The sequence below is a fragment of the Zalophus californianus genome, chromosome 14 (assembly GCF_009762305.2).
Source record: "Zalophus californianus isolate mZalCal1 chromosome 14, mZalCal1.pri.v2, whole genome shotgun sequence".
Classification (NCBI taxonomy): Eukaryota; Metazoa; Chordata; class Mammalia; order Carnivora; family Otariidae; genus Zalophus; species Zalophus californianus.
The window spans coordinates 27,097,133-27,123,892 of NC_045608.1; the positions used below are offsets into that span (position 1 = coordinate 27,097,133).

The following is a 26,760-nucleotide window of genomic DNA, read 5'->3' on the forward strand; positions in this document are numbered from 1 at the left end:
CTCCCTCTGCTCCTCCCCCCATTCTTTCTCTCTCCCTCTCTCTAATAAAATCTTAGGGAAAAAAAAAAAGATTAAATGAACTCCCGCCTTAAAGAACAAAGCACTCAAATCACAAAATTAGAAAAGGACGAAGAGCAAACACCAAGGAAACTAGAAGACATCATAACATAAAAGCAAAAATTACCATAAAAGCAAAAATTAGCTACTCACAACACAGGAAAAGAATGAAATTTCTACTTCATAATACATGAAGCCCGCATGACCCTTTTACCCAAATCCACTAGCACAGAGAAAACACAATCCAATCTCACATATGAACACAGAGGCAAAAACACTAAAGACCAGTAAACTTAATACAACGGAATATTTTATTTTTTTTACTCTATTTTAATTTTTTTAAAGCATTTTGAAGATCTATTTATTCATTTTAGAGAAACAGTGTGTGTGCCCAAGCAGGGGAGAGGGGCAGAGGGTGTGCCCAAGCAGGGGGAGAGGGGCAGAGGGAGAAGGAGAGAAGCAGACTCCCTGATAAGCAGAGCCCCACACAGGGCTCAATCCCATGGCCCAAGATCACAACCTGAGCCAAAATCAAGAGCCAACGCTCAAACGACTGAGCCATCCAGGTGCACCTACAATGGAATATTTTAAAAATAGTCCATGATGAAGGAGGGGTTAATCCAGAAAGGGAAGAGAAGTTTAATTAACAGGCCACTTTAACAACCCGTATCATAAAATTTAATTGACAGTAATATGGCCTTTAATGAAATCCACTGATTCCTGTTTTTGTTTTTGTTTTTGTTATTTCCTGATTAAAATTTTAAAATTTAGAGAGCCAACTGGGTGCCTGGGTGGCTCAGTTGGTTAAGCGACTGCCTTCGGCTCAGGTCACGATCCCAGGGTCCTGGGATCAAGTCCCACATCAGGCTCCCAGCTCAGCAGGGAGCCTGCTTCTCCCTCTGACCCTCTCCCCTCTCATGCTGTTTCTCTCTCACTCGCTCTCTAATAAATAAATAAATAAAATCTTTTAAAATAAATAAATAAAATTTAGAGAGCAACATCAGCAAAATGGCAAAGCAAGCAGCTCCAAACTCCCATCCACAGAAACATAAAACAAAACAAAACAAAGAAACAAAAAACCCACACACACAGAAACTGTCAGAACCAACTTTGTATGAACTCTGGAAAACAGTCCAAGGTTTACAGCAACCGAATGAATGCAGAATCAAGAAAAGGGCAACTGAAACTGGCGGGAAAACTTTGTGGCAATTTTTCTCGCTCTTACTCCATCCCTCCCTGGCTGGGCAGCAGACAGTCTTACAGATGGCAGCCTCTAGTTCCAGTGGGGGGCTCTGGTCTCTGGTTCCAGAGGAAGCAGAGCAGATCTCACTTGCGAATTACTGCGTCTCTCTGTGCTAACCTGTCTTAGGGCTACCTGAGGGGCTGACACATAAGGTGCCTGTCTTTGTTTTGCCTAACTCAGAATCCACACAAGGGTGGAAAATCGCTGGCACTGCTCAAAAAAACACTGTAAGGCAAAGAAAAGCCCACAGCTACCTGGGGCAAAGATAATGACTGAGACATACAATAGACTTCCTAAAGCAAAAGAGGAAAAGCCAAGGAGAAACCTGGGGAAATTAGGGCATTCAAATGTGCCCAGGCATACTGGGGAATTGAGAAAGCCATGCATATGCCTAGGACAGGCTACATATTCAGCAAAGTCCTGAGAAGATCTGAAACTTTCACCACTGGCTAACTGTAGCCTCAATGCAAGCAACAAGTAAAGGCTTTGGGAGAATTGCAAATGACCTGGCTACGTGTTAAAGTAGTACCCCAGCATGGAGCCAGTCTGCATGGACTGACAGAGACTCTTTAAAAAAAAAAATTTTTTTTTTTAAAGCTTTTGACATTCAAGGAAATTTCAGCCCAAACATTGGTAGGACACAAGTGAAGCTTTCAACAATCAAGAACAGCGAACCCCAGGGCGCCTGGCTGGGTAAGCAAATAGAAAATGTGACTGCTGATCTTGGTGTTATGAGTTCAAGCCCTACCTTGGCTGTAGAGATAATTTAAAAAACAAAACAAAAAACTCCCAGCAAATCCTGGGCAAAGGGGAGAATCTGATTCCAATTATAATATTCAAATGTCCAATTTTCAACAACAACAACAACAACAAAAATCACAAAGTATACAAAGAAAAGGAGAGGTGCCTGGCTGGTTAGGTCCATAGAGCATGCAATCCTGGGGTTGAAAATTCAAGCCCCACGTTGGGTTTAGAAATTATGTAAAAAAATAAATAAATAAAATAAAATAAAATCTTTGGCAGGGCGCCTGGGTGGCTCAGTTGGTTAAGCGGCTGCTTTCGGCTTAGGTCATGATCCCAGGGTCCTGGGATCGAGCCCCATGTCGGGCTCCCCACTCAGGGGGAAGCCTGCTTCTCCCACTCCCCCTGCTTGTGTTCCCTCTCTGGCTGTCACTCTGTAAAATAAATAAATAATTTAAAAAAATCTGGGAGAATCATCACTTTTCCTAAAAGAAAGAGAAACGGGAGTCCAACAGGCTAAATGAAAGGACAGTAACTTAAAGCCATATGAAGAAATAAAGAACAATAATAAATTTAACTACACAGAAAAGCATAAAAGCTAGTATTATAGATTAATGTACTTTGGGTTTTTAACTGCTCTTTGTGACAGTAACAATATAAAAGTGGGAGGTAGGGACACCCGGGTGGTTCAGGTCATGATCCCAGGGTGCTGGGATCGAGTCCCACATCGGGCTCCCTGCTCAATGGAGAGCCTGCTTCTCCCTCTGCCTGCCGCTCCCCCTGCTTGTGCTCTCTCTGACAAATAAAGTAAATAAAATCTTTAAAAAAATAAAGAAAAATAAATAAATGAAAATAAATAAAAAATAAACATAAACAAAAAATATATATATGTATAAAGTGGGAGGTAATGGAGATGTATAGGAGTGTTTAAATACTATTGAAATCAAGTTAGTATTATTCAAACCAAGTTTTTTTTTTTTTTAAAGATTTTATTTATTTGAGAGAGAGAGAATGAGAGACAGCACAAGAGGGAAGAGGTTCAGAGGGAGAAGCAGACTCCCCACTGAGCAGGGAGTCCGATGCGGGACTCGATCCTGGGACTCCAGGATCATGACCTGAGCCGAAGGCAGTCGCTTAACCAACTGAGCCACCCAGGCGCCCTCAAACCAAGTTGTTAACAGATTAAGATGTTAACTGTAATCCCCAAGGTAGCCTCTAAGAAAATAACTAGTAAGTATACATAAAAGGAAAGAAGGGAATCAAAATGGTATACTACCAAAAAATCAACTATATATATGGCAGTAATGGAGGAATTTAGGAACCAAATGTAAGACATCCAGAAAACAAAGATATAAATAACAGGGCGCCTGGGTGGCTCAGATGGTTAAGCGTCTGCCTTCGGCTCAGGTCATGATCCCAAGCGTCCTGGGATCGAGTCCCCCATCGGGCTCCCTGCTCAGTGGGGAGCCTTGTTCTCCCTCTGCTTCTCTCTCTCTCATGAATAAATAAATAAAATCTTAAAAAAAAAAAATGGGTCAAGGAAAAAAATCACAAGGGAAATTAGAAAATACCTTGAGATGAATGAAAATTAAAGCACAACAGACCAAAACTTAGGAATGCAGTGGAAGTAGTGCTCAGAGGGAAATTTACAGCTGTAAACACCAATAATAATAAAGGAAGATCTAGAATCAAGAACCTAACTGGACACCTTAGGAATGAAGAAAGGAAGAGCAAATGAAACCCAAAGCTAGCAGAAAGTAAATAACAATTACAGAGGAGATAAATGAAACAGAGTGTAGAAAAACAATAGAGATAAATCAATGAAACCAAAAGGTGGTTCTTTGAAAAGATCAACGAAACTGATAAACCTTTGCCTAGGCTGACTAAAGAAAAGAAAGGAGACTCACATTATTCAAATCAGAAATGAAAGTGGAAGCATTACTCCCAATTTTACAGAAATAAACAAGATTGTAAAAGAGTACTGAACAGTTGTGTACACCAACAAATTAGATAACTTAGAGGAGATGGACAAACTCCCAGGAACACTAAATCTACTAAAACTGAATCAAGAAAACAGAAATAAACCTATAATGAGTAAGGAGATTGAACCAGCAATCAAAAACCTCCCAACGCAAGAGTCCTGAATCAGATGGTTTCACTGATGAACTATACCCAATGTTTAAAGAATTAACACTGATCCTTCTAGAACTCTTCCTTTTTTTTTAAAAGATTTTATTTATTTATTGACAGAGAGAGAGGGAGGGCACAAGCAGGCAGAGAGGCAAACAGAGGGTGAGGGAGAAGCAGGCTCCCCGCGGAGCAGGGAGCCCCATGTGGGGCTCGATCCCAGGACCCTGGGATCATGATCCGAGCCGAAGGCAGACGCTTACCGACTGAGCCACCCAGGCGCCCCCTTTTTTTGTTTTTTTAAGATTTTATTTATTTATTTGACAGAGAGAGACACAGCGAGAGAGGGAACACAAGCAGGGAGAGAGGGAGAGGGAAAAGCAGGCTTCCCGCCGAGTAGGGAGCCAGATGCGGGGCTCAATCCCAGGACCCTGGGATCATGACCTGAGCCGAAGGCAGACGCTTAATGACTGAGCCACCCAGGCACCCCTAGAACTCTTCCAAAGAGGGAATACTTCGTAACTCATTCTATAAGGGCAGCATCACCCTAATACTGAAGCCAAAGACACTATAAGAAAATTACAAAATCCCTTACGAGTTTTGAAAACACTTGCAAAATGAATTCAGAAGCATATTAAAATGATTATACACTACCACCAAGAGGGATTTATTCCAGGAATGCAAGGATGCCTAAATACACAAAAATCAATCAAGGTAATATACCACATTAATAGAATAAAGGAAAAAAACACAATCATCTCCAAGTGATGCAGAAAAAGCATTTGACAAAAACTTAACACACTTTCATGATAAAAACACTTTATAAACTAGGGAGAGACCACCACAAAAGCTATTTATGAAAAAGCTACAGCCAACATCACACTCAATGGTGAAAGTCTGAACATTTTCCCCCTAAAATCAGGAATAAAACATGGATGCTTGTTTTTGCCACTTCTATTCGACAAAGTGTTGCTGCCTCTAGCCAGGACAATTAGGCAAGAAAAAGAAGTAAAAGATATCCAAATTGGAATGGAAGATATAAAACTACCTCTACTCAGAGAGGACCTGATCTCGTATGTAGAAAACCCTAAAGACCACACACACACAGAACTAATAAATGAGTTCAGCAAAACTGCAAGACACAAGAGCAACACAAAAATATCAGTCGCATTTTCGCATTTCTATACACAATGAATAATCCAAAAAGGGAAATTAACAAGTCCATTCAAAATAACATTGAAAAGAATAAAATACCTAGAAACAAATTTAACCAAGGAGGTTATTATAGACTGAAATGTATTTCCTCCAAATTCATATCCTGAAGCCCCAAATCGCAGTGTGACTATATTTGGGGTAAGCAAGTAATTAAGATTAAATGAGGTCATAAGGTGGAGCCCTGACCCAACAGGATTAATGTACAGTTGTCCCCCTTTATCCACACAGTATACTTTCTAAGCCCCACAGTAGGTATCTGAAACCACAGATAGTACCAAACCCTCTATATACTACATTGTTTCCTATGCATACATACCCATGATAAAGTTTAATTTATAAATTAAGCATAGTAAGAGACTGACAAAAAATAGAACGATTATTAACAATATACTGTAATAAAAGTTATGTGAATGTGGTCTCTCAAAATACATTATGGTACTGTACTCACTCTTCTTATTGTGATGATGTGATCAGATGAAGTAAGGTGAATCACGTAGGCATCGTAATGTAGTGTTAGGCTACTATACTCACCTGAAGATATGTCAGAATGAAGGTAATCTGCTTTGGAAGATCATCAGTAGACTATGGGCAACTGAAACCACAGATTAGGGTGGGGAGGACCTACTGCACTTACAAGAAGCACCAAAGAACTCCTTTGCTCTTCCTCTCCATGTGAGCACAAAGTAGGTAGCCATTTGCAAGACAGGAAAAGGTCCTTGCCAGCAAGTGACCTGGCCAGACCCTGATCTAGGATGTCTAGCTTCTAAAAGTGTGAAAAAATTAATTTCTGTCGTTTAAGCCATCCAGTCTTTGGTGTTTTGTTATGACTGTCTGAGCTAATTAATACAGATGCATAAAACTTACACACTGAAAATGACAAAGCACTGCTGAATGAAATTAAAGACCTAAATATATGAAAAGTCATCCTGGGTTCATGGATTGAAAGACTTAATATTCAGACGACAATACGACCCAAAATGATCTCAAGATTCAATTTCTACCAAAATCCCAAGTGTTATCTTTACAAAATAGAAAAACCCATCCTAAAATTCATATGGGATCTCAAGGAACTCTGAACAGGCAAAACGATCTTATAAAAGAAGAGCAAAGGGGCACCTGACTAGCTCAGCTGGTATGCGACTCTTAATCTTGGGGTTGTGACTTCGAGCCCCACATCTGGGGTAGAGTTTACTTTAAAAAAAAAAAAAAAAAAGGGCGCCTGGGTGGCTCAGTTGGTTAAGCGACTGCCTTCGGCTCAGGTCATGATCCTGGAGTCCCGGGATCAAGTCCCACATCGGGCTCCCTGCTCAGCAGGGAGTCTGCTTCTCCCTCTGACCCTCTTCCCTCTCGTGCTATCTCTCATTCTCTCTCTCTCAAATAAATAAAATCTTAAAAAAAAAAAAAAAGTATGGTGTGCCTGGGTGGCTCAGTTGTTAAGCGTCTGCCTTTGGTTCAGGTCATGATCCTGCGGTCCTGGGATCGAACCTTGTGTCAGGCTCCATGCTCAGCCGGGAGCCTGCTTCTCCCTCTGCTGCTCCCCCTGCTTGTGCTCTCTCTCTCTCAAATAAATAAAATCTTTACCCAAAGGAAAAAAAAAAGCAGACCAAAGTTGGAGGACTCACACTTCTGACTTCAAAACTTACTACAAAGCTACAGTAACCAAAACAGTGTGGCTGGCAAAAAGACAGACACACGGACCAAAAGAATAGAACTGAGAGTCCAGAAGTAAACCCCCACATATATGCTCAGCTGATTTTTGACAAAGATGCCAAGATCAAGAGCAGTCTCTCTAACAAATGGTACTGGGAAAACTGGATATCCAAGCGCAAAATAAGGAAGGTGGACCTTTACCTTACACCATATATAAAAATTAACTTAAAATGGATCAAAGAAATAAATTTAAGAGCTAAAACTATAAACATTCTTAGAAGAAAACGGGGGAGAGGGGGCCTGGCTGGCTCAGTGGGCAGAGCACAAGGCTCTTGCTCTCAGGGTCGTGAGTCCAAGCCCCACACTGGGTGTGGAGCTTACTTAAAAAAACAAAACAGGGGCACCTGGGTGGCTCAGTCATTAAGCATCTGTGTTCAGCTCAGGTCATGATCCCAGAACCCTGGGATCAAGCCCCGCATCAGGCTCCCTGCTCCAGCGGGGAAGCCTGCTTCTCCCTCTCTCACTCCCCCTGCTTGTCTCTCTCTCTGTCAAATAAGTAAATAAAATTAAAAAAAAAAAAAAAAAGAGGAAGGGGAAGACCTGTATGACTTGGATTTGGCAATGGTTTCTTAAGTATGATACTGAAAGCACGCAACAAAAGAAAAAACAGATAAAACGTACTTCATTAAAATTAAAAACTTTTGTGCATCAAAGAGCACTATCCAACTAATGTAACATTGTGTGTCAACTATTCATGAATTAAAAAAAAAGACACTACCAAAAGTGTGAAAGCCCACAGAATGGGAGAAAATATTTGCACATCATATATCTGATAAAGGTTTAATATCTATAACATATAAAGGACTCCTACAACTCAAAGACAAGGAAAAGAGAACACAAACACCCAACTAAAAATGTTTATAGCTGCTTTATTCATAATTGCTAAATTTGGAAGCAAACAAGATGCTCTTTAGTAGGTGAACAGATAAATAAACTGGTATATCCAGACAATAGAATATTATTCAATGCTAAAAAGAAAGCACTATCAAGCCATGAAAAGACATGGAGGAAACTTAACTGTGTATTATTATAACTGAAAGAAGCCAGTCTGAAAAAGACTATACATACTGTGTGATTCCAATCAAATGACATTCTAGAAAAGGCAAAATTATGAAGATAGTAAAAAGATTAGTGGTTGCTGTGGGTGGGCATAGGGCAAGGGATAAGGGGAGAGGGGCAGGGAAGAATGAAAAAGCAGAATACAGAGGATTTTAGGGCAGTGAAAATAGTCCGTATGATACTATGATAATGGCTATGTGCCATTATACATTTTTCCATACTCACAGAATATACAACACCAACAATGAATCCTAATGGGTTTAGGTGATTATGATGTGTCTATGTAGGTTCATCAATCGTAACAAATATACCACTCTGACAGGGAATGTCCATAATAGGGGAGGTTAGGCATGTGTGGGGCCAGGAGGTATGTAAGAAATCTCTATCCCTTTCTCTTAATGTTACTGTGAACCTAAAACTCTTTTAAAAAACTTAAGTCTTGGGGGACCTGGGTGGCTCAAGTTAAGTGTCTGACTCTTGATCTCAGCTCAGGTCTTGATCTCAGGGTCAATCCCCCTGCTAGGCTCCACACTGGGCATAGAGCCTACTTTAAAAAAAAAAGGAAAAAAGAAAGAAAACAAAAGAGGGCAAAGACCTTGCTTGAATTAACATTTCACCAAAGAACTATACAAATGGCCAACAAGCACATGAAAAGATAATCAACATACATAGTCATGAGGAGAAAAAAAAAAATCAAAACCACATGAGATACCACTTCACATCTACTGGAATGGCTATAACTTTTTTTTTTTAATAGTTATTCATTTTCTTTTTTTAAAGATTTTATTTATTTGACAGAGAGAGACACAGCAAGAGAGGGAACACAAGCAGGGGAAGTGGGAGAGGGAGAAGCAGGCTTCCCGTGGAGCATGGAGCCCGATGCGGGGCTTGATCCCAGGACCCTGGGATCATGACCTGAGCTGAAGGCAGACGCCTAACGACTGAGCCACCCAGGCGCCCCTGGCTATAACTTTTTTAAAAAGTAAAATAACAGGGCGCCTGGGTGGCTCAGTTGGTTGAGCGACTGCCTTCGGCTCAGGTCATGATCCTGGGGTCCCGGGATCGAGTCCCGCGTCGGGCTCCCTGCTCAGCTGGGGGTCTGCTTCTCCCTCTGACCCTCTTCCCTCTTGTGCTGTCTCTCACTCTCTCTCTCAAATAAATAAATTAAAAAAAAAAAAATCTAAAAAAAAAAAAAGTAAAATAACAAATGTTGGTGAGGATGCAGGAAAATTGGAACGCTTGTGCACAGGCCAGCCACTGTGAAAATCAGTTTGGCGGTTCCTCAAAAAGTTTAAAAACATGGCATTACCCTATGATCCAGCAATTCTACTCTTACATATACACCCAAAAGAATTGAAAACAGGGACTCAAGCAGACATTTGTATGCCAATGTTCACAATAGCCAAAAGGTAGAAACCACCCTAGTTTCTTCTGTTTTACCCTAGTTTCCATCAACAGATGAATGGATAAACAAAATGTGGTATAAAAACAAAGTGGAACATTATTCATCCATAAAAAAGGAATGCTGTTCTGGTTCGTGGTACCATGTAGATGACCCTGAAAAAATTATGCTAAGTGAAATAAGCCAGATCAAAAGGACAAATATTATATGATTTATATGAAATACCTACAATAGGTAAATTCATAAAGACAGTAGCTTAGAGGTTCCCAGGGGTTGGGAGGCCACGGGGAGTAGGGTGTTATTACTGAATAGATACAGAGTTTCTCTCAGTGATGAAAAATTTTGGAAATAGACAGTGGTGGTTGCACATTTTGAACATGTCACTGAATTGTATACTTACAAATGGCAAACTTTATGTTAAGTGTATTTTACCACAATAAAAACAATGAAGCAAAAAAATTTTTAAATTTTAAGAGAAACTTTCAAGTTAAGAATTCTTGAATAGGGGCGGCACCTGGGTGGCTCAGTTGTTAAGTATCTGCCTTTGGCTCAGGTATTGATCCCAGCGTGTTGGGATCGAGCCCCACATCGGGCTCCCCGCTCCCTAGGAAGCCTGCTTCTAATGTCTCTGCCAAATAAATAAAAAATCTTAAAAAAAAAAAAAAGAATTCTTGAATAAACAAAAGAAAGAAAATAGTAAGCTGAAAAATATTTTTCCTAAACACAAAGGACTAATATACAGAATTCCTACAACTCAACAAAGCAGCATACTAAAACTCCGATAGATTATGGAAATATAAACAGTCAATAAATTAATAACAAAACCTTCAACTACAATAACAAAATTAGAAATGCACATTACTATGATCTGAATGTTTGTGTAGCCCCAAAAGTCATACACTGAAAACTTGATGCCTAGGGTGATGGGTGTTAAGAGGGAAGCGGATTAGATCATTAGGGAAGAGCCCTCATGAATAGGATTAGTACCTTATAACAGGCCCTAGAGAGCTAACTTGCTCCTTCTGCCACGTGGAGGATACAGGGGAAGTGTGTGACCAAGAACAAGGCCCTCCCCAGACTGGCACTCTGATCTTGACTTCCAGCTCCCAGAACTGTGAGAAATTTCTACTGTTATAAACCAACGAGTATCTGGTATCTTGTTCTATAACAGCCTGAATGGGACTAAGACACAAATTCAATCTAGTACTTTTGCACCTACCACACTGGCAACAATGATTTCTTTCTGCATGCTTGTTTCATAGGCTCTTTGCTACATACTGCCAAATAGTTTTGCAGCAAGCCCCACAAAGCCTTTAATAGTAAGAATGAGACCAAGCGGGTGCCTGGGTGGCTCAGTTGGTTAAGCGACTGCCTTCGGCTCAGGTCATGATCCTGGAGTCCCAGGATCGAGTCCCGCATCGGGCTCCCTGCTCAGCAGGGAGTCTGCTTCTCCCTCTGATCCTCTTCCCTCTCGTGCTCTCTCTATCTCATTCTCTCTCTCAAATAAATAAATAAAATCTTTAAAAAAAAAAAAAAAAGAGTGAGACCAAGCATTCACATACATGCACTTACTGAACTTTGACAACAACCAGAAACATGAGTACTCCTTTTAGATGTGAGGATACTGGGACAAACTGCTTAACTTGCTAGAGATCCCCAAACCAGTCAGGGGCAGGGCTAGGGTTCTCACATGGGGCAATCAGACCCCACATCCTGGGGGCTTTAATAACACCCAGCAACCTCCATGAAGGACAAGGACATGCACAGGCAATGGTTAAGACAGTGCCCTTAAGAGTATAAACTGGCACAACCTTTCTGGGAAATAATTTGACAATACACAGGCTTACAGATATATTTAATATAATCCTCTTCCTCCTGGTCAGACTACAATATCTTAATATCAAACATAAAATACGGGCACCTGGCTGGCTCAGTCAGCAGAGTGTGTGACTCTTGATCTCAGGGTTATGAGTTTGAGTCCCATGTTGGGTATGAAGGTTACTTTAAAAAACTAAAATCTTAGGAGTGCCTGGGTGGCTCAGTTGGTTAAGTGACTGGCTTCGGCTCAGGTCATGATCCCAGGGTCCTGGGATTGAGCCCCGCATCAGGCTCCCTGCTCGGCCGGAAGCCTGCTTCTCCCTCTCCCACTCCCCCTGCTTGTGTTCCCTCTCACGCTGTCTGTGTCTGTCTCTCTCTGTCAATTAAATAAAATCTTTAAAAAAAAACCAAACCTAAAATAAAGATGCTAAGATTTTCACATACAGATGTTCATGGATAAATTATCTTAAAAATGGAAAAACAATCCAAAATTAAGGTATGATTGCATAAATAACACAAATATTATGGGATATTGTACAGTTATCAAGTTATGTTCACAAGGAGTTCGAGGTAAATGACTAAATGATGAAAATATGTGATAATTATGAAACTATCAATAGTCCATTAAAAATTGCAGTAAAAAGACTAGGAGGAATATGCTAATGGTTAAGAGTGAACATGTTCATTGGGTAAGAAATTTGAGAAGGCTCACCACCATGCCTCCAGTTCCTGAACAGCAGGTGCCCAAAAACTTACTGAATTTCTTCATGATAGGATTACGAGATCATTTTCTTCCTTAGCTATCACCTCTGAATTTCAAATGAAAAAAAAATTATATAAAAACAAACATTTAAAGGGAATAAGCCTGAAGTGCCATGGTAACAGTGAAATGTCTCGAGGAAGCACCACATCTGGTTCACTCCCATCTTCCCTCTCTGGGGGGTCTGGGTCTGCCCCTTCTCTGAGCTACAACTAGGTCGTCTTTACTAAGCTGCTCCCTGAGGACCAGTACCAGGTGGTCAAGGCATGCGTCTGGACTACTATGCCTTTACTCTCAGGCCCTGCTTTCACCCTAGCTGGGTGGACCCTCAACTCAAGTATGCTGCATTCTACCAGACAGTCTCCACCTTGGACTTATGAAACCATAGCCCATTCCACAGGCTCCACCAACAGGACATCAGAGGGAGGCCTTGGGGCATGCTCTGGGCAGAGCCTGATGACAGCCACCTACCCCTGGAGCCGGCCTGCACTCTCAGGCCACTGAGATCACAGGGTAGACTGCCCAAATCTGACTGCTCAAAACCGTCCCACTCATTCTTTTTTTTTTTTTTTTTTAAGATTTTATTTATTTATTTGAGAGAGAGAGAATGAGAGATAGAGAGCACGAGAGGGAAGAGGGTCAGAGGGAGAAGTAGGCTTCCCGCTGAGCAGGGAGCCCGATGTGGGACTCGATCCCGGGACTCCAGGATCATGACCTGAGCCGAAAGCAGTCGCTTAACCAACTGAGCCACCCAGGCGCCCCTCTTTTTTTTTTTTTTAAGATTTTATTTATTTATTTGACAGAGAGAGAGACAGCAAAAGAGGGAACACAAACAGGGGGAGTGGGAGAGGAAGGAGGCTTCCCGCAGAGCAGGGCCTGATGCGGGGCTTGATCCCAGGACCCTGGGATCATGACCTGAGCCAAAGGCAGACGCTTAATGACTGAGCCACCCAGGCACCCCAGTCATCCCACTCATTCTTACCATTTTTCAAAAGATCCATGGATTAACTCTTCTTCTATCAGTAGGATACAAAAATCTCAATTAGAAAAGGGACAGGTCAGATGGTCCTGGCCATCCTTCCACTTGGCACCTAACAATTCCCTACAGCAGGTAAGCCGTGCGGTCACCGGCTAAACCTTCCTAAGCCAGGGGCTCCTCTACCATCTACACACTGTGCCCTAAGTCCCACCATCTCCAAGCCTGGAGAAATCTCAAGGACTCACCCTCAAAACCAGACTGGATGCTCCCACATTTAAAATTTCTGAGTGTGTACTGAAACACTACAAAAGCATATCTTTCCTTCGTTATTCAAATGATCACGAAAGTAAAGCATGAATCCAATAGCTGCTGTTCAAGTTGCAAGGACTTTTAAAACCGGCAATGAGAAGAAAACATCTACAGCAAGCATGTTCCGTGTTCCGCTTTGGTTAAAGTAGCCAATCTGCCCATAAGGAAAGATTCTGCACAACAATGTAGGGCAGGGACAGGCACAGGAAAAGGGCCTGAGGCTCATGGGGAAAGTGGGGATGAAAAGAGGAGGCAGTGGAGACAGAAGAACAGAAAGGAAGGGAGCACTCCAGATGAAGTCTTGGTCGGGAGCTGGGGAGACTGGAAGGCACATGGCATCCAAGTGAGGCCACCTCATGGACAAATGGTGTGGTTCTGGGGAGAGGGCAGGAATAGAGGCAAGGACAGGACTCCATGTACAGCAATAATCTAGTCATCTATGATGCTGGAAGAAGCAGGGGCCCCAAGAAACAGCACGAGAGAAAGGCAGGGGACTAAACAAGGTCCGTGTCTAAGAGCTCAGAGGAAGCAGCAGCAGGACAGCAGTGAGTGGCACAAGGTCACAGAACCAGGGGCTGCATAGGCTCCAAAGGCTCGAGAGGCAAGTGGGCTCTAGGGCTGCTGAGCCTGAGGCGTGAGAACAGAGGGGAGCCCACGTGCTCAGTGTGAGGTGGTGCCAGGAGGGTGGGAGAAACTGGGATTGCAAACTGGAGTTAGTACAGGACGAGGCTCTCAAGGGGTGAGGAGATGAAAGGATGGAGAAAGAGCAGACACTAAATCAAGAGGACAGGAAGGCCATTGTTAGGAGCAAGCCTGAGCCCATCTGAAGGCAGACGTCTGTGAGGCAGAGGGAGAAGGAGCTGTGGGGGTCAGAAAGTAGAGGCAGAAGCCCCAAACAAGACAATGGGTGAGGGGACCGGGTAGGCCATTAGGCAAAGGGATTTGAAACCAACGGAAGGCACATACTGGAGGGTACCAGGAATAAAGCCTGGAATGCAAGTGTCCAGAGGGTTAGACACACAGATGCAAAACCAGGCAGGGAAGCAAAGAAAAGATCTAGATGGGAACGGCTGCCATCTCCCAAGAGAGGTCAGAGAAGGCAGCCCCGTCTGGACAAACGGGGCCAGGCACAGAGAAGCCAGGGAAGACAGGGGCACAAAAACATGCTCCTTTCCCCTGGCAATAACCACAGACATGGAAAGCTCGGGGGGGGGCCCCCCCCAGAATGTTACAAAACCAGTGCAAAGACAGGATTCTACTCACGCACCTGAGGCTAAGGTCCCTGCCTCGTTATATCCTAGAGTGACAGCCCGCTTCTGTGATCTACTGGCTGCCTCACCTAAGAGCCTACTTGGGAGCAGAGAGGTAAGCCCAACACGCACATCACCTTGAAGAATAATCTGGTAAGAAGTGGAAGTGTTCAATACTCACAGGAACAATAAGCCCTTGCCAAGTCAATAAATTAGCTTCATCAACCTGGATGTTACGGAAGTTTTTCATTCCACATTTGCGGATTTCTTCAAGCTCCTGTTGATTAACAAAGCATAAAGGGGTGTCAAACAGGGGAAAGCACCACACATTAAGATCCCTCCTGACTCCCTCAAATTAAACTGAGTGCCAACACTACTGATGACCAAATTTCAGAGTGTGGACTAGTCTGCACCCGGTCTGGTTAAGAGGCCTGGAGCCACAATGTCCCCTCAAACCCATGCCCCAGACCTAGACAGGCCCCCACCTCAGTGACCCCACGGAACTTAGTGGGATAGATAACTGCCTTCTGCAGACATATCGCCTCCTCTTGGGGCTGGTCACCAGACCTCTGCTTGAACACCCTCAGACCCCTGCACAGGGCAGCCATGCAGCAGGGGTGCAAGAAAGGTGCTACAGACCTGACTCCTTCCAACCAAGATTTATTAAGCTATGAGTCAGATGCCGAGGACTAGGAGCAAACACATACCCTCCAGGTTTTCTACCCAGTGCATAAGTGTGATTTCAGATCTCCGACTCAGCATGGACACTCGGCAAAGAGAACAACTATCCAGACTGGGATGGGGAGGGGGACAGGAGCCTTTCACTGGCCCTCCGTTTCCTCGGCTTCAAAACAGTAGTTAAGACCCAGAGCTGAACACAATGAAGGGGAAACCCTGTTGTATGCAAGAGAACCCTTTGCAAACGAGGGATTATTATACAAACTGTCCATGCAGCAAATGCCACTTCGTCCAGAAAGCATGACCACGGGGACTAACCACTTCAGGGCCCTGCCTGAGAGGTCTTTAGTCTACAATTGTCTGTCACTTGTTTTTCAACTGTGCACCACTGCTTATGCAACAACTCCAGTCAACATCCAGCAAACATTATGACCCAAGACCCAATGTGGGCCGGCCTGCTCACATTCCCAACATTCCTCCATTCTCAGACCCCTGCAGTGACACAACCCCTCCAAAGTCCCAACCTGGCCTCTTGTCCTTGGTACACAAGCCTCCTCTGCATCTCTTGGGTACCTTCTTCTGCATCCCTAGAGCACCACCCAGCTAAGGAGGCAGGACAGCTTCCTCAATGGCCCTGGCTTCCTCCTTGTTGGTCTAGCCCATGCACCCTTTTGCAACTGAGAAGCCCCTCCTTGTGTGGTGTGGCTCACAATGGCACAGAGGCTCCGAACCAGCCTCTCCATAAAGCCCAAAAGATCCTCTGCACCCCACATTCCCATCACACAGGCAACAGTTCACAAGGTCCCCTGGGGAAACAATTCCAGAGGAAGTAGGAACTGAGCCAGTGTTATAGGTTCTAAGTAGGAGGATGTATGTGTGCTCGGCATGGTGCAGGCTGAGAAGGACAGTGTCTCAAATGAACAGACAGTTGGGACATGCTGGTGCTTCATGGCAGGCGACACACCCGACCAAGTTTCTTCCCACAGAGTGCTGCTGCTTGTCAAGCCTAGCTGCCCACCACAACCATCTGGGCTTAGGCCCCAGCCCTGGAAATTCTGGTCCAGCAACTGTGGGGTGGAGTCTGAAATGTGGATTTTTAACAAGCTACGCAGTGAGAAGAGAGACCCACTGCCACTGAGAGAAGAGCTCCATTTCTAAGCAACGCTCAGCTTCCATAAGGAAGCTAGTTGCAGTGGTTGTGGCCCCTGCAGTGGCGAAGGTGTGGTCTGGCCCCTCCTCCTGAGCCTGCAGGAAGGACAGTACGGAACCTAAGAGACCACTCAACCTGCTAACTGCCATCTGGTCCTCCTGCTAATGATCAGGACTCATCAGAAACGCTCCCCTGGGGACAATGAAACCTTCAGGAGGGGTAATAAATAAATCTCACTCTACCACTCTGCCCCACTCCCCAAACAGCATATAAGTTCCATGAGGACAAGCTTGAGGGCAGGGATCTAAAAGGCCCAGGAGCTCATGGTCATGTTCAAACACTTGCTTAATTATCAGGATAGTGAAGGGAAAGGAAGCTGGGGATTGGGGAGGGAAAAAAGGCTCTGGGATGGGAAAGGCTCTCCATGTATTTGATTTTATGGTCCCTGGTACAAGATACTAGAGTAAGATTTCCAGCTAGAGACAAATCCTACCAAGCTATCAGAAATGTTTTAAACCAAGTATAGGCAGGAAAACAATTCCAGACAGAACTTTGAAACTGGACAACCAATGAGATTATATTCAATTTTCATGGAAGGAAATTAGTTTTAAAATAATCTGTACATATACTCTATAGCTTCAGAAATCCACATACTAACAATAGGAAGTATCAGTAATAAACCCAAGAAGGTAAATTTCAAAAGAATTACAAAAATATGGCAAGATGAGACTCAACTGTAAGATGGCAGTGAAAACCTGCACCTTACTCAAGAAGGGAGGAAGGAGTGGGCACTGTGGGCAGGGGTGCAGAGAGGGCACCTACTGGTGCTCTGATATCAAGAGATATATGAACACTGGGGCCCTCAGCTGGCTCAGTCGGTACTCAACTCAATCTCAGGGTCATGAATTCAAACCCCACACTGGGCATGGAGCCTACTTAAAAAAAGAGAAAGAGAGAGAAAAAGATACATGCACAAAGATAAAAACCTTACTGAGGGAGAGGATGCCATCCCTCCTACCCCCTGCCAGAGAGGAAGGGTGACACTAATGTTGGCAGAACTGGGAGACTCAAGGACTCCAAAGCTTGGTTATCAATTGCTGGTGATCAGATAAACTCTCAATTTACCTTGCTGTCAAGTTAAGCTCACCAAAGAGCGGAAGAGGCAACCTCCTTTGCATAATTCTAACCAACAAGGAAGAAGTGATTATAAGGCAGAAGTGAGAGAAACCAAGACAAACAAGCAAGCAAGCAAGCCCTATAATCTCCAGGGAATGTTGGGCAGTCCTAGGAGAGCCTTTCTCAACAGGGTGGCGCCGGCATCCAGGCAGGACTCTGCACTTGAGCATCCTGAGCCCTGCCCATTACATGCCAAGCATTTTGACACCACCCCACCCTGATTTCCCAACATCCTCTAGAGCCCCAGCTGCTGAGAACCCCTGACACCATCAGTGGCCCGGATGCTAAAAGTCCTGCATTGCACAAGGAGGTCCTCCAGTCAAGAACTGTTAGGCCCCAAATGCCAATCACACCTTCACCAAGAACAACTTGAAGAAGATGGATTCAAGTCATTCAGAGAAAAAAGACAGATTGATATGAAGGTCTGAGACTCGAAAAGGCAAGATGACTTGAGAGGCTTGACAAATCCTCAAGCAAAAGTGCACCCCTATAACTGAGAATGACCGTGAGAAGGAAGAACTGGAGAAGGAATTTAAAGAAACCAATGTAAATTCAGAATATAAATTCAAGAGGGTATTATTAGAAATGATGGAAAAAAAGGGACTTGACAAAGGAAAACTGAGAGTGGCCCAGCTCTAGAACAGAATTAGGAAGACCAAAGCCTCTAAGAATGACAGGAGCTTACAAAATATGCCCACAAAGGTTTGTTTCACTTCTGCAAGAAGCTATCCTGGGTCAGCTGCTCCAGGCTGATGGCGCCATACTGACAAACCAAAAGAAGAGCACAAGGGAAAGCAGAACCAGCCAACTAGCTCATTCCTTCTCCCGGCAGGGGAGAGCAGACTTCCCAGCCAGGGCAAGTGGTGAAGGAGAAAGACAAAAATGCTTCTCAAAATGAGGTCTATTTCGGAACCCAGAGGTGGATCTCAGGGTATTGAGGGAACCCAAAAGAGCGTGAGTGTGCTGCCCAGCTCTTCAAAGGGGAAAAGCCCACTGCCTAGACTCCTGCCCAGAGACCCTAATGCCCATGCCAGGCCAGAGTGCAGCAAGCTCCAGAAACAGATCACTGCCTAACAGCCCCGAGGGACTAACAGGAGACAGCCCTGACCCCAGCAGGGTTGGACTACTCCTGCATGGAAGCTTCAGCTCATCCCTGAGAGGACAGCAGGAGACAGCTATACACAGTGGGCTCTCTGTCACACAACTACAATGTATGCATCTGAGTTTGGGCAAAGTACTTAACAAGGTCTTTTTTTTTTTTTTGGAGATCTATGATGGGTCCTGGAAAGGCAACCATTCAAAATCTCCCCAGACAGGGGCGCCTGGGTGGCTCAGTCAGTTAAGCGTCTGCCTTCGGCTCGGGTCATGGTCCCGGGGTCCTGGGATCGAGCCCCACATCGGGCTTCCTGCTCAGCAGGAAGCCTGCTTCTCCCTTTCCCACTCCCCCTGCTTGTGTTCCCTCTCACTGTGTCTCTGTCAAATAAATAAATAAATAAATTTTTTAAAAAATCTCCCCAGACAACCCTCACACAGGACCTGAGAACCCTTCAGGAGCCAGTAATTCGTAACTAGCTTGTGACCATGGTCCGCTCTTTAAGAAATCCAGACAGATGTACAGAGGAAGAATCAGCTGTGAAAGCCAGAGCTGCTTCAGATGTCAAATCAACGCTATGGACAGCAAGTCACAAGGTCGGGGTGCTTATACAGTTTAAAAAAGCATATTCGAGGGTGTCTGGGTGGCTCAGTTGGTTAAGCAACTGCCTTCGGCTCAGGTTATGATCCTGGAGTCCCGGGATTGAGTCCCGCCATCAGGCTCCCTGCTCAGCAGGGAGTCTGCTTCTCCCTATGACCCTACCCCCTCTTGTGCTCTCTCTCTCTCAAATAAATACAATTTAAAATAAATAAATAAAAAAGCATATTCGACAGCATCCTGTAATTTCATATTTGTTGAATGGAAAAGAGCACACTGTACCCCTAAAGGAACCACAGAAAGTAAAGCTGAGTGCCATCTTATTGGCTGTTGAGATGAGGTTAGAAAAGCAGAGAAACCCTATTCTAGGAACCTGGAGGTCAGAGCAAGGGAGGCCCAGCAAGCAACAGGAGAGGGTAATCGGTGCATGGAAGAGAGGCTGTCAGGCCTTGAAGGATGGGGAAAAACCAAACCACTGCAGAGAAGAGAACAGGTGTGTTCGTGTGTTAGAAACGTATGCAGAGCCGTGGAAGGAAGAAATCACCAGGTGTGTTTGGGAAGCAGCTGGGAGCCAAATCTGGCTGGAGTGTTAACTAATGTTGGGGGACTCTCAATCAGAGAGTGCACCCAAAGGCCCCAGGGGAGTTATTCAACACTCATATGCAGAGAGGAAGGGCAGAGAGAGAGGGCGGAGGGAGAAAGCCTGAATCGTGCCTAGGCCTCCTTCTAGACCGGTAGAATCAGAATCTCCAGAGCAAGGCTGGGCACCTGTGCCAGGGGATCCCCCAGTGACAGTGAGGCGCACCCCTGCTTAAGAACCACCATGCACGGGCGCCTGGGTGGCTCAGATGGTTAAGCGTCTGCCTTCGGCTCAGGTCATGACCCCAGGGTCCTGGGATCGAGTTCAGCATCGGGCTCCCTCCTAGGCGGGGAGCCTGCTTCTGTCTCTCCCTCTGCCTCTCTATGACTCTCATGAATAAATAAACAAAACAGTAAAAAAAAAAGGGGGGGGGGGCGCCTGGGTGGCTCAGTCAGTTAAGCGACTGCCTTCGGCTCAGGTCATGGTCCTGGAGTCCCGGGATCGAGTCCCGCATCGGGCTCCCTGCTCAGCAGGGAGTCTGCTTCTCCCTCTGACCCTCTTCCCTCTCATGCTATGTCTCTCTCTCTCTCTCAAATAAATAAAATCTTAAAAAAAAAAAAGGAACCACCATGCACGGGACACCTGGATGTCTCTGTTGGTTAAGCGTCTGCCTTTGGCTCAGGTCATGATCCCAGGGTCCTGGAAGAGTCCCGCATCGGGCTCCTTGCTCAGCAGGGAGTCGGCTTCTCCCTCTACCCTTCTCCCCTGCTCGTGATCTCTCTCTCTCATTCTCTCTCAAATAAATAAATAAAATCTTAAAAAACAAAACAAAACCACCATGCTCATCCAATTTGGTCTTTTACAAAGGAAGACACTGAGGCCCTGATTAATTCACTGTCATTTCCATGACTAGAAATAAGCTCCTAAAAGAGCTAACACCTCCCACTGAGCCAGGCACACAGAAGCAATGTAAGGAATCCTTTTTACTGCAACAAGTCTGTGGTAACAGAAACCTGGAAATCTTTCTGAACTTTTTTTTAAAAAATGAACACTTACTATGACTTACATTGCTTATTTTACTGTTCTCTGTTCTAAAGATTCCTATAGACAAAAAAATCAGTATTTTGCAAACCCCAACCGTTCTCTTCAACACTACTTTTATATATTATACAGAGAAACATGTTTTGATTTGACATGCAGTTGCTTCAACAGCTGTCAAATTGTCACTGAACTAGAAAGAGCAGAGGCCTCTGGAGCCAGACAGGCCTGGGCTTAAACCCCCACCCCACCCTTCATACCACCTGAAGCTCCAAGTCTTCCAGTAGTTTCACTTGAAAAATAGGAAACCAACCTCACAGGGCTCTACTGAGAATTACAAGAAACTTCATACGGTGCTTAACACTTAGCACTCCTGATAGATACTCAATTAATGTTAGCTTCATGCCCTTCCATAATTTTATCACCATAGTTCTTAAAATCCAAGACAGTGTCGAGGCACCAACACACATTCCCTACTCTACACAACAGGGAATAGACTCGGTATGGCGTTGACAGCCTATGACCACAACTCATGGGGTCTTAAATTAGAAATGAATATGGGGCACCTGGGTGGCTCAGTCAGTTAAGCATCTGCCTTCAGCTCTCCCCTCCGCTCTCTGCCCTCCCCCCCGCTTGTGCTCTTGCGTGTGCTCTCTCGCAAATAAAAAAGATTTGAGAGAGAGAGCGAGAGAGAGCATGTGTGCGCGCATAAGCAGGGGGAGCAGCAGAGGGAGAGGGCGAAGCAGGCTCTCCATTGAGCAGGGAGCCGATGCGGTACTCAATCCCAGGACCCTGGGATCATGACCTGAGCCAAAGGCAGATGCTTAACCAACTGAGCCACCCAGGTGCCCAAATAAATAATCTTTAAAGAAAAGTTTGTCAAGTTAAAAAAAAAAAAAGACATGAATATGTTTATAGCTGTTGGCACAAAGCTTTTCCAGAAATGACCTGATCAACTGTATCTCAAAAAAAGAAAGAAAGAAAGAAGAAAAGGAAAAGAAAATATAAGGTAAAGGAGTTGCTAAGAATATATCACCACCACACTCCCCCTTGGAGGGCAACAGCTTAGTGTCATCACCTTCAAAATCCCAACAAAAAACAGAAATGGAAAAATAAAACAATAAAAAACACCATATAGAAATGGAGTGATGCTAGGGAACAGGTGGTCTTCTAGGAAAGAGCCGGTTATTTCTGGAGGTAATCTCCAGAAATTAAGACGCTACAGAAGGTGTGTGCCTTCAGTGCAGGGGACAGGCACCCAAAGCAGCCGTGTGAAAAGCAGGAGCAAGACCCTGAGAGAGAAGCGTGAGAGGTGGTTGGTTACAACAATACTCTGCAGGTGTTTACAACAGAATAGGACTGGAAGCTCACAACACCCCTGGAGACAGGCAGGTCAGGCTTATTTAGCTTCCTCTTAGAGATGGTAAAGCTAAAGTTCAGAGAGGCCCAAGTCACAGGCCTTTTACAGGGTACGGCCAGGACTAGAGGCAGAAGTAGAATCTCTCAGCCACACAAAGCAGTGGGTGAGGGTGGTGAAGACTTCCACTGCAAACAGGCAGCGAAGGGGCTCCTATTTCCTGAGCAGGATCCCGGGAGGGCTCAGTCTGCTCTGGAATAGCACTTCCCCAGATTTATGACAAAAGCGCGAACATATACAGCATTTGCCCTAACCCTTCACAGCTGGTCATTAAGTGTTTACGTTGTGCAAGGAACGTTTCTAGGCTCCTCTTGTCCAGGCAAAATGAAACCTGGCAGATGGAGCTGCATGTCTAAGGGAAAGTGACACAAACCTGCCTTAAATCTAAGTACAGTATCACTCTCAAGTATCAGCTACACAACTGGTGGGACATTAATAATTTGAAAAAACTACTTCCTGCTTTTTTGTGTGACAGGAGCCAAGTAATAATTTTGACAGAAATGTGCTTTCCAAGCTTGCACAAAGCAACCGGTGGCAATGACACTAAATCATGACTTTAATAATTCCAAAATACTATACATCTAAACATAAGGTTTCAGAGCCCCCCAAACACGATTCTCTTATTTCAATGAATACCCAGGAAAGGAGGCGGGACCCACAACAACAAATCACCCCTTCCATGGGTCAGCAGTATACCATCTTACACTTAGTTATTACCACAACTAATGCAACAGAAATGAGTCCATGGCAGAAGTTAAGATCTGAACTCAGGTCCCTGTTATTCGACCACAGCACACTGCTCCGGGGTGGTGGGCCACTTCTCAAGAGGTCATTCTAAGAGGACATGGCTGAAGAGAATATTCAGAACAGGCTTATAGGAATGCACTGCCCACACACCTCCAGATGAGCATGGTCCCAGTCCCAGCTGAGTGGGCTCTGACGCCAGCTCCACACACAGCTTCCGGATGTCGGCCTTGCCCCTGGAATAGGTTTCTGTCCCCATCTGAACATGGTTGTACCTGGCATTCTTGACCTATGTCACATATAGGAGTCTAGCACCCCAGCACGAGTGACCGGAATGGGAACCCCATGTGGAAAACACATGGCAGGTCTCTTTCTGTAAGGTTAGCTCTCCTGTGCTGAGTTTTCTTAACAAGAGGTACACTGGTGTGAAGTAGATATTTTACTAACCATGTCAGAAGGGACCCAGAGGCGGGCACCTGGGTTGGTTAAGCGACTGCCTTCAGCTCAGGTCATGATCCTGGAGTCCCGGGATCGAGTCCCACATCGGGCTCCCCGCTCAGCGGGGAGTCTACCTCTCCCTCTGACCCTCCCCCCTCTCATGCTCTCTCTCTCTCATTCTCTCTCAAATAAATAAATAAAATCTTAAAAAAAAAAAAAAAGGAAGGGACCCAGAGGCTGTTCAACTTCTGAGTTGTACCCATTCTCCAATCCTGTGACAGAGTCAGGCCGCCTCCCCTCTCAGAAAGACAGAGCACCACCATGAGCACTGGATTTGACATTACTGATTGCTTTGCCGGCAAATGTACCTGCCGGGCCAAGGGCTGTCAAAACAGTATTTCACTCCTCGGCTGAACTATGCTGGTAAAGAAGCAGGAACAAAATCTGACCGAGATCATGAAGTACAGAAAACTACATCAACAGAGACCTGGAAATGTTAAAAACTGAACAAAACCTAAACCACCACCTAACCTGAAATGAATTCTCCTCCTCTCCACCATGTCCTTCCTTAAAAACCAAAAGCAGCCATGTGAAGAGCAGGAGCAAGACAGAGAGCAGGGAGGCCTGGGCAGTGAATGTGCCCAGCTCCACTGTGAGCCTGTGGGTGGTGGCCCCCAAGCCTCAGCCTCCTGTCTGTCAAGGGGGCCCCTCGCAGCTCTGGAATTCTAAACAGACTATGCAAAGGGCCAGGAGGAAAAGCGGAACAGCCACCAGAAGCAACCTTCCTTAACTTTCTACTTCAGGGCTAAAAGAGAAGACAAAAAGCAACAGCATTATTTCTGGACCTGCAACTACTTATTTAAGAGTGTCCTTCAGGGCGGATCAGTCAGTTGAGCATCCGTCTCTTGGTTTTGGCTCAGGTCATGACCTCCGGTTTGTGGGATCAGACCAGCATCGTATTCTCTCCCTTTCTCTCCCTCTCCTTGCACGCATGTGTGAGCTCTCTCACTCTCTTTCTCAAATAAATAAATAAAATCTCTTAAAAAAAGAGAGAGAGTTCCCTTCAAATTCCCACCCCCTCCTCCCAGCTCAGCACCTTTTGGTGCCTTCCATTGCACCTGGGCTCATCTTTGGACACAGTCACGGTCACTGCACTGCACATAATACACACAGGACAGGAAGAAATAATACAAGGGTGAGATTCTAAGATACTGGGAAGACAAATTTTGAATTCAAGAGCTTTTCAATTTTGCTGGGAAAAGTATACATTTTTGAACAAAGACACATTCACACAGCTGTCTCAAGAAACCTCTTGCTAACCTTAAGGAACAGGTTATTTCAAGAGGCAGGAGAGGGCGCCTGGGTGGCTCAGATGGTTAGGCGTCTGCCTTCGGCTCAGGTCATGATCCCAGGGTCCTGGGATCGAGTCCCACATCGGGCTCCCCGCTCCTTTGGAGCCTGCTTCTCCCTCTGCCTCTCCCTCTCTCTCTCTCTCTCTCTCTCTCTGATGAATAAATAAATAAAAAGTTTAAAAAAAAAAAGAGGCAGGAGAGAGGGGAGGGAAAGAGACATGGGCTCTGCCTATGGTGAGAGCATGTCCAGGCATGCTGCCCCTACCTGGCCCAACCCACCTTTTCAGCACTGAGCTCTCCCCTCCTGACAGGCTGCTCTCCTCACTGCCCTGGGATGTATCTTGCTGACTCCCAATAATAATAATAACCTACAGGTATCTCACACTTAGGATATGCTAAGCACTCTCCAGAACATGTGATATATACTAATTTAGTTCACTTTCACACACAGGTGAAATAAACTAACACAAAGAGATTAAGTAACTTGCCCAAGTTCCTCCAATTAAGATGTGGCAGGCCCAGGATACGTAATCTCCAGAAGCTCTTTTTTTTGTTTTTTTAAGATTTTATTTATTTATTTGACAGAGAGAGCAGGAGAGCACAAGCAGGCGGAAGAGCAGGCAGAGGGAGAAGCAGGCTCCCTGCTGTGCAGAGAGCCCGGCATGGGGCTCGTCCCCAGGGCCCTGGGATCATGACCTGAGCCAAAGGCAGAAAGATGCCTAACCAACTGAGCCACCCAGGCGCCCCTCCAGAAGCTCTTAACCAATATACTGTATTCTTCCTCTCGATAGCTTTACCCTGAATGAAAGACCCTTTCCTCCCCTCTTTTTACCGGGGTGAGGGTTAGGTTTATCTATGCCCTTGAGGACATACAGGAAGAGGCTGGCTAGAGGAAACCTGGAGACAAAAGCTCTCACATGTGAGAAGCCTGCTGCTTTCTCCTGGATCCTGAAGCTAAGGATACATCTGACCCCCTCAACTGAAAGGCCCAGGCATCTCTTGCCACCTGTCCTTAAACACATCAGCATTGCCCTCCGCAACGCCCCTTCTTGGAGAGACAAGTCTTCCAGTGGCTGGCCGGAGAACTTAGCCCTGACCTTGTGCTGTCCCTTTCTTAAGTTTTAGTTAGGCCAGCTCTGAGGAATTTTCCAGAAGCACTGGGTAAGTGGCCTAGTTTTACCCAAGGTCAGACGCAGGCAACCGTACTGGGAGGTAGGTGAACTGTCACCAGGGTTCCCCAGGGCATCTCTCATAGCCACTGCCCACATCCACTTTAAGGGATGAAAGCTACTTAACCTCACTGGCTGCCAGGCTCCTCCCCTCAACAACCCAAACCCTTGCTTATTCTTCAAGGGCCAGACCAAGTTCCACCTTCTTATTAATGTCAGAGGATCTTTCCCTCCCCTGTACTCCATTATTCAGCTGGCATACATTCAGCATACAGTGGACAGACCAGCACTTCTTTGTTCTAGATGCATGCCGTTTTTCTCCCTCACTGAGCTCGAGTGCAGAGCCAAAAGGAGGTGCCCTGTGAACTGAGTCTTAAAGGACAAGAAATTACCCTGATGTAGAGAAGAGGCAGGAATGCCCATTAAGAGACCCAAGGGTGCAAAGCATGTTTAGGGGATCCCATGGGCAAGTGGGGGAAGAGACTGTCGAGACCAGACCTTGAAAGACATGCTAAGGTATGTGGGTTTTTAAATACGGAGCCCTGATCTCTTAAATTTGGTTCTAATCTCTGAGAGCAGGGCCTGAGCCCGAGCACGTGCACTTCTCTTTGATGAACTGCTGGTTAGGAATCATGTGGGACTGAGGACAGACTGGTGA

At 45.0% G+C, this 26,760-nt stretch overlaps 1 protein-coding gene across 2 annotated transcripts in view; it reads right to left on the reverse strand.

The window, feature by feature from the left end:
* Positions 1–26,760, reverse strand: part of UBE2L3 (ubiquitin conjugating enzyme E2 L3) — a 57,282-nt gene that overhangs the window by 24,238 nt on the left and 6,284 nt on the right. For both annotated transcript variants that reach the window (XM_027576172.2, XM_027576173.2), the window contains exon 2: positions 14,852–14,947. In XM_027576172.2, the coding sequence (XP_027431973.1) occupies positions 14,852–14,947 (96 nt within the window). The remainder of the gene's footprint in view (positions 1–14,851; positions 14,948–26,760) is intronic.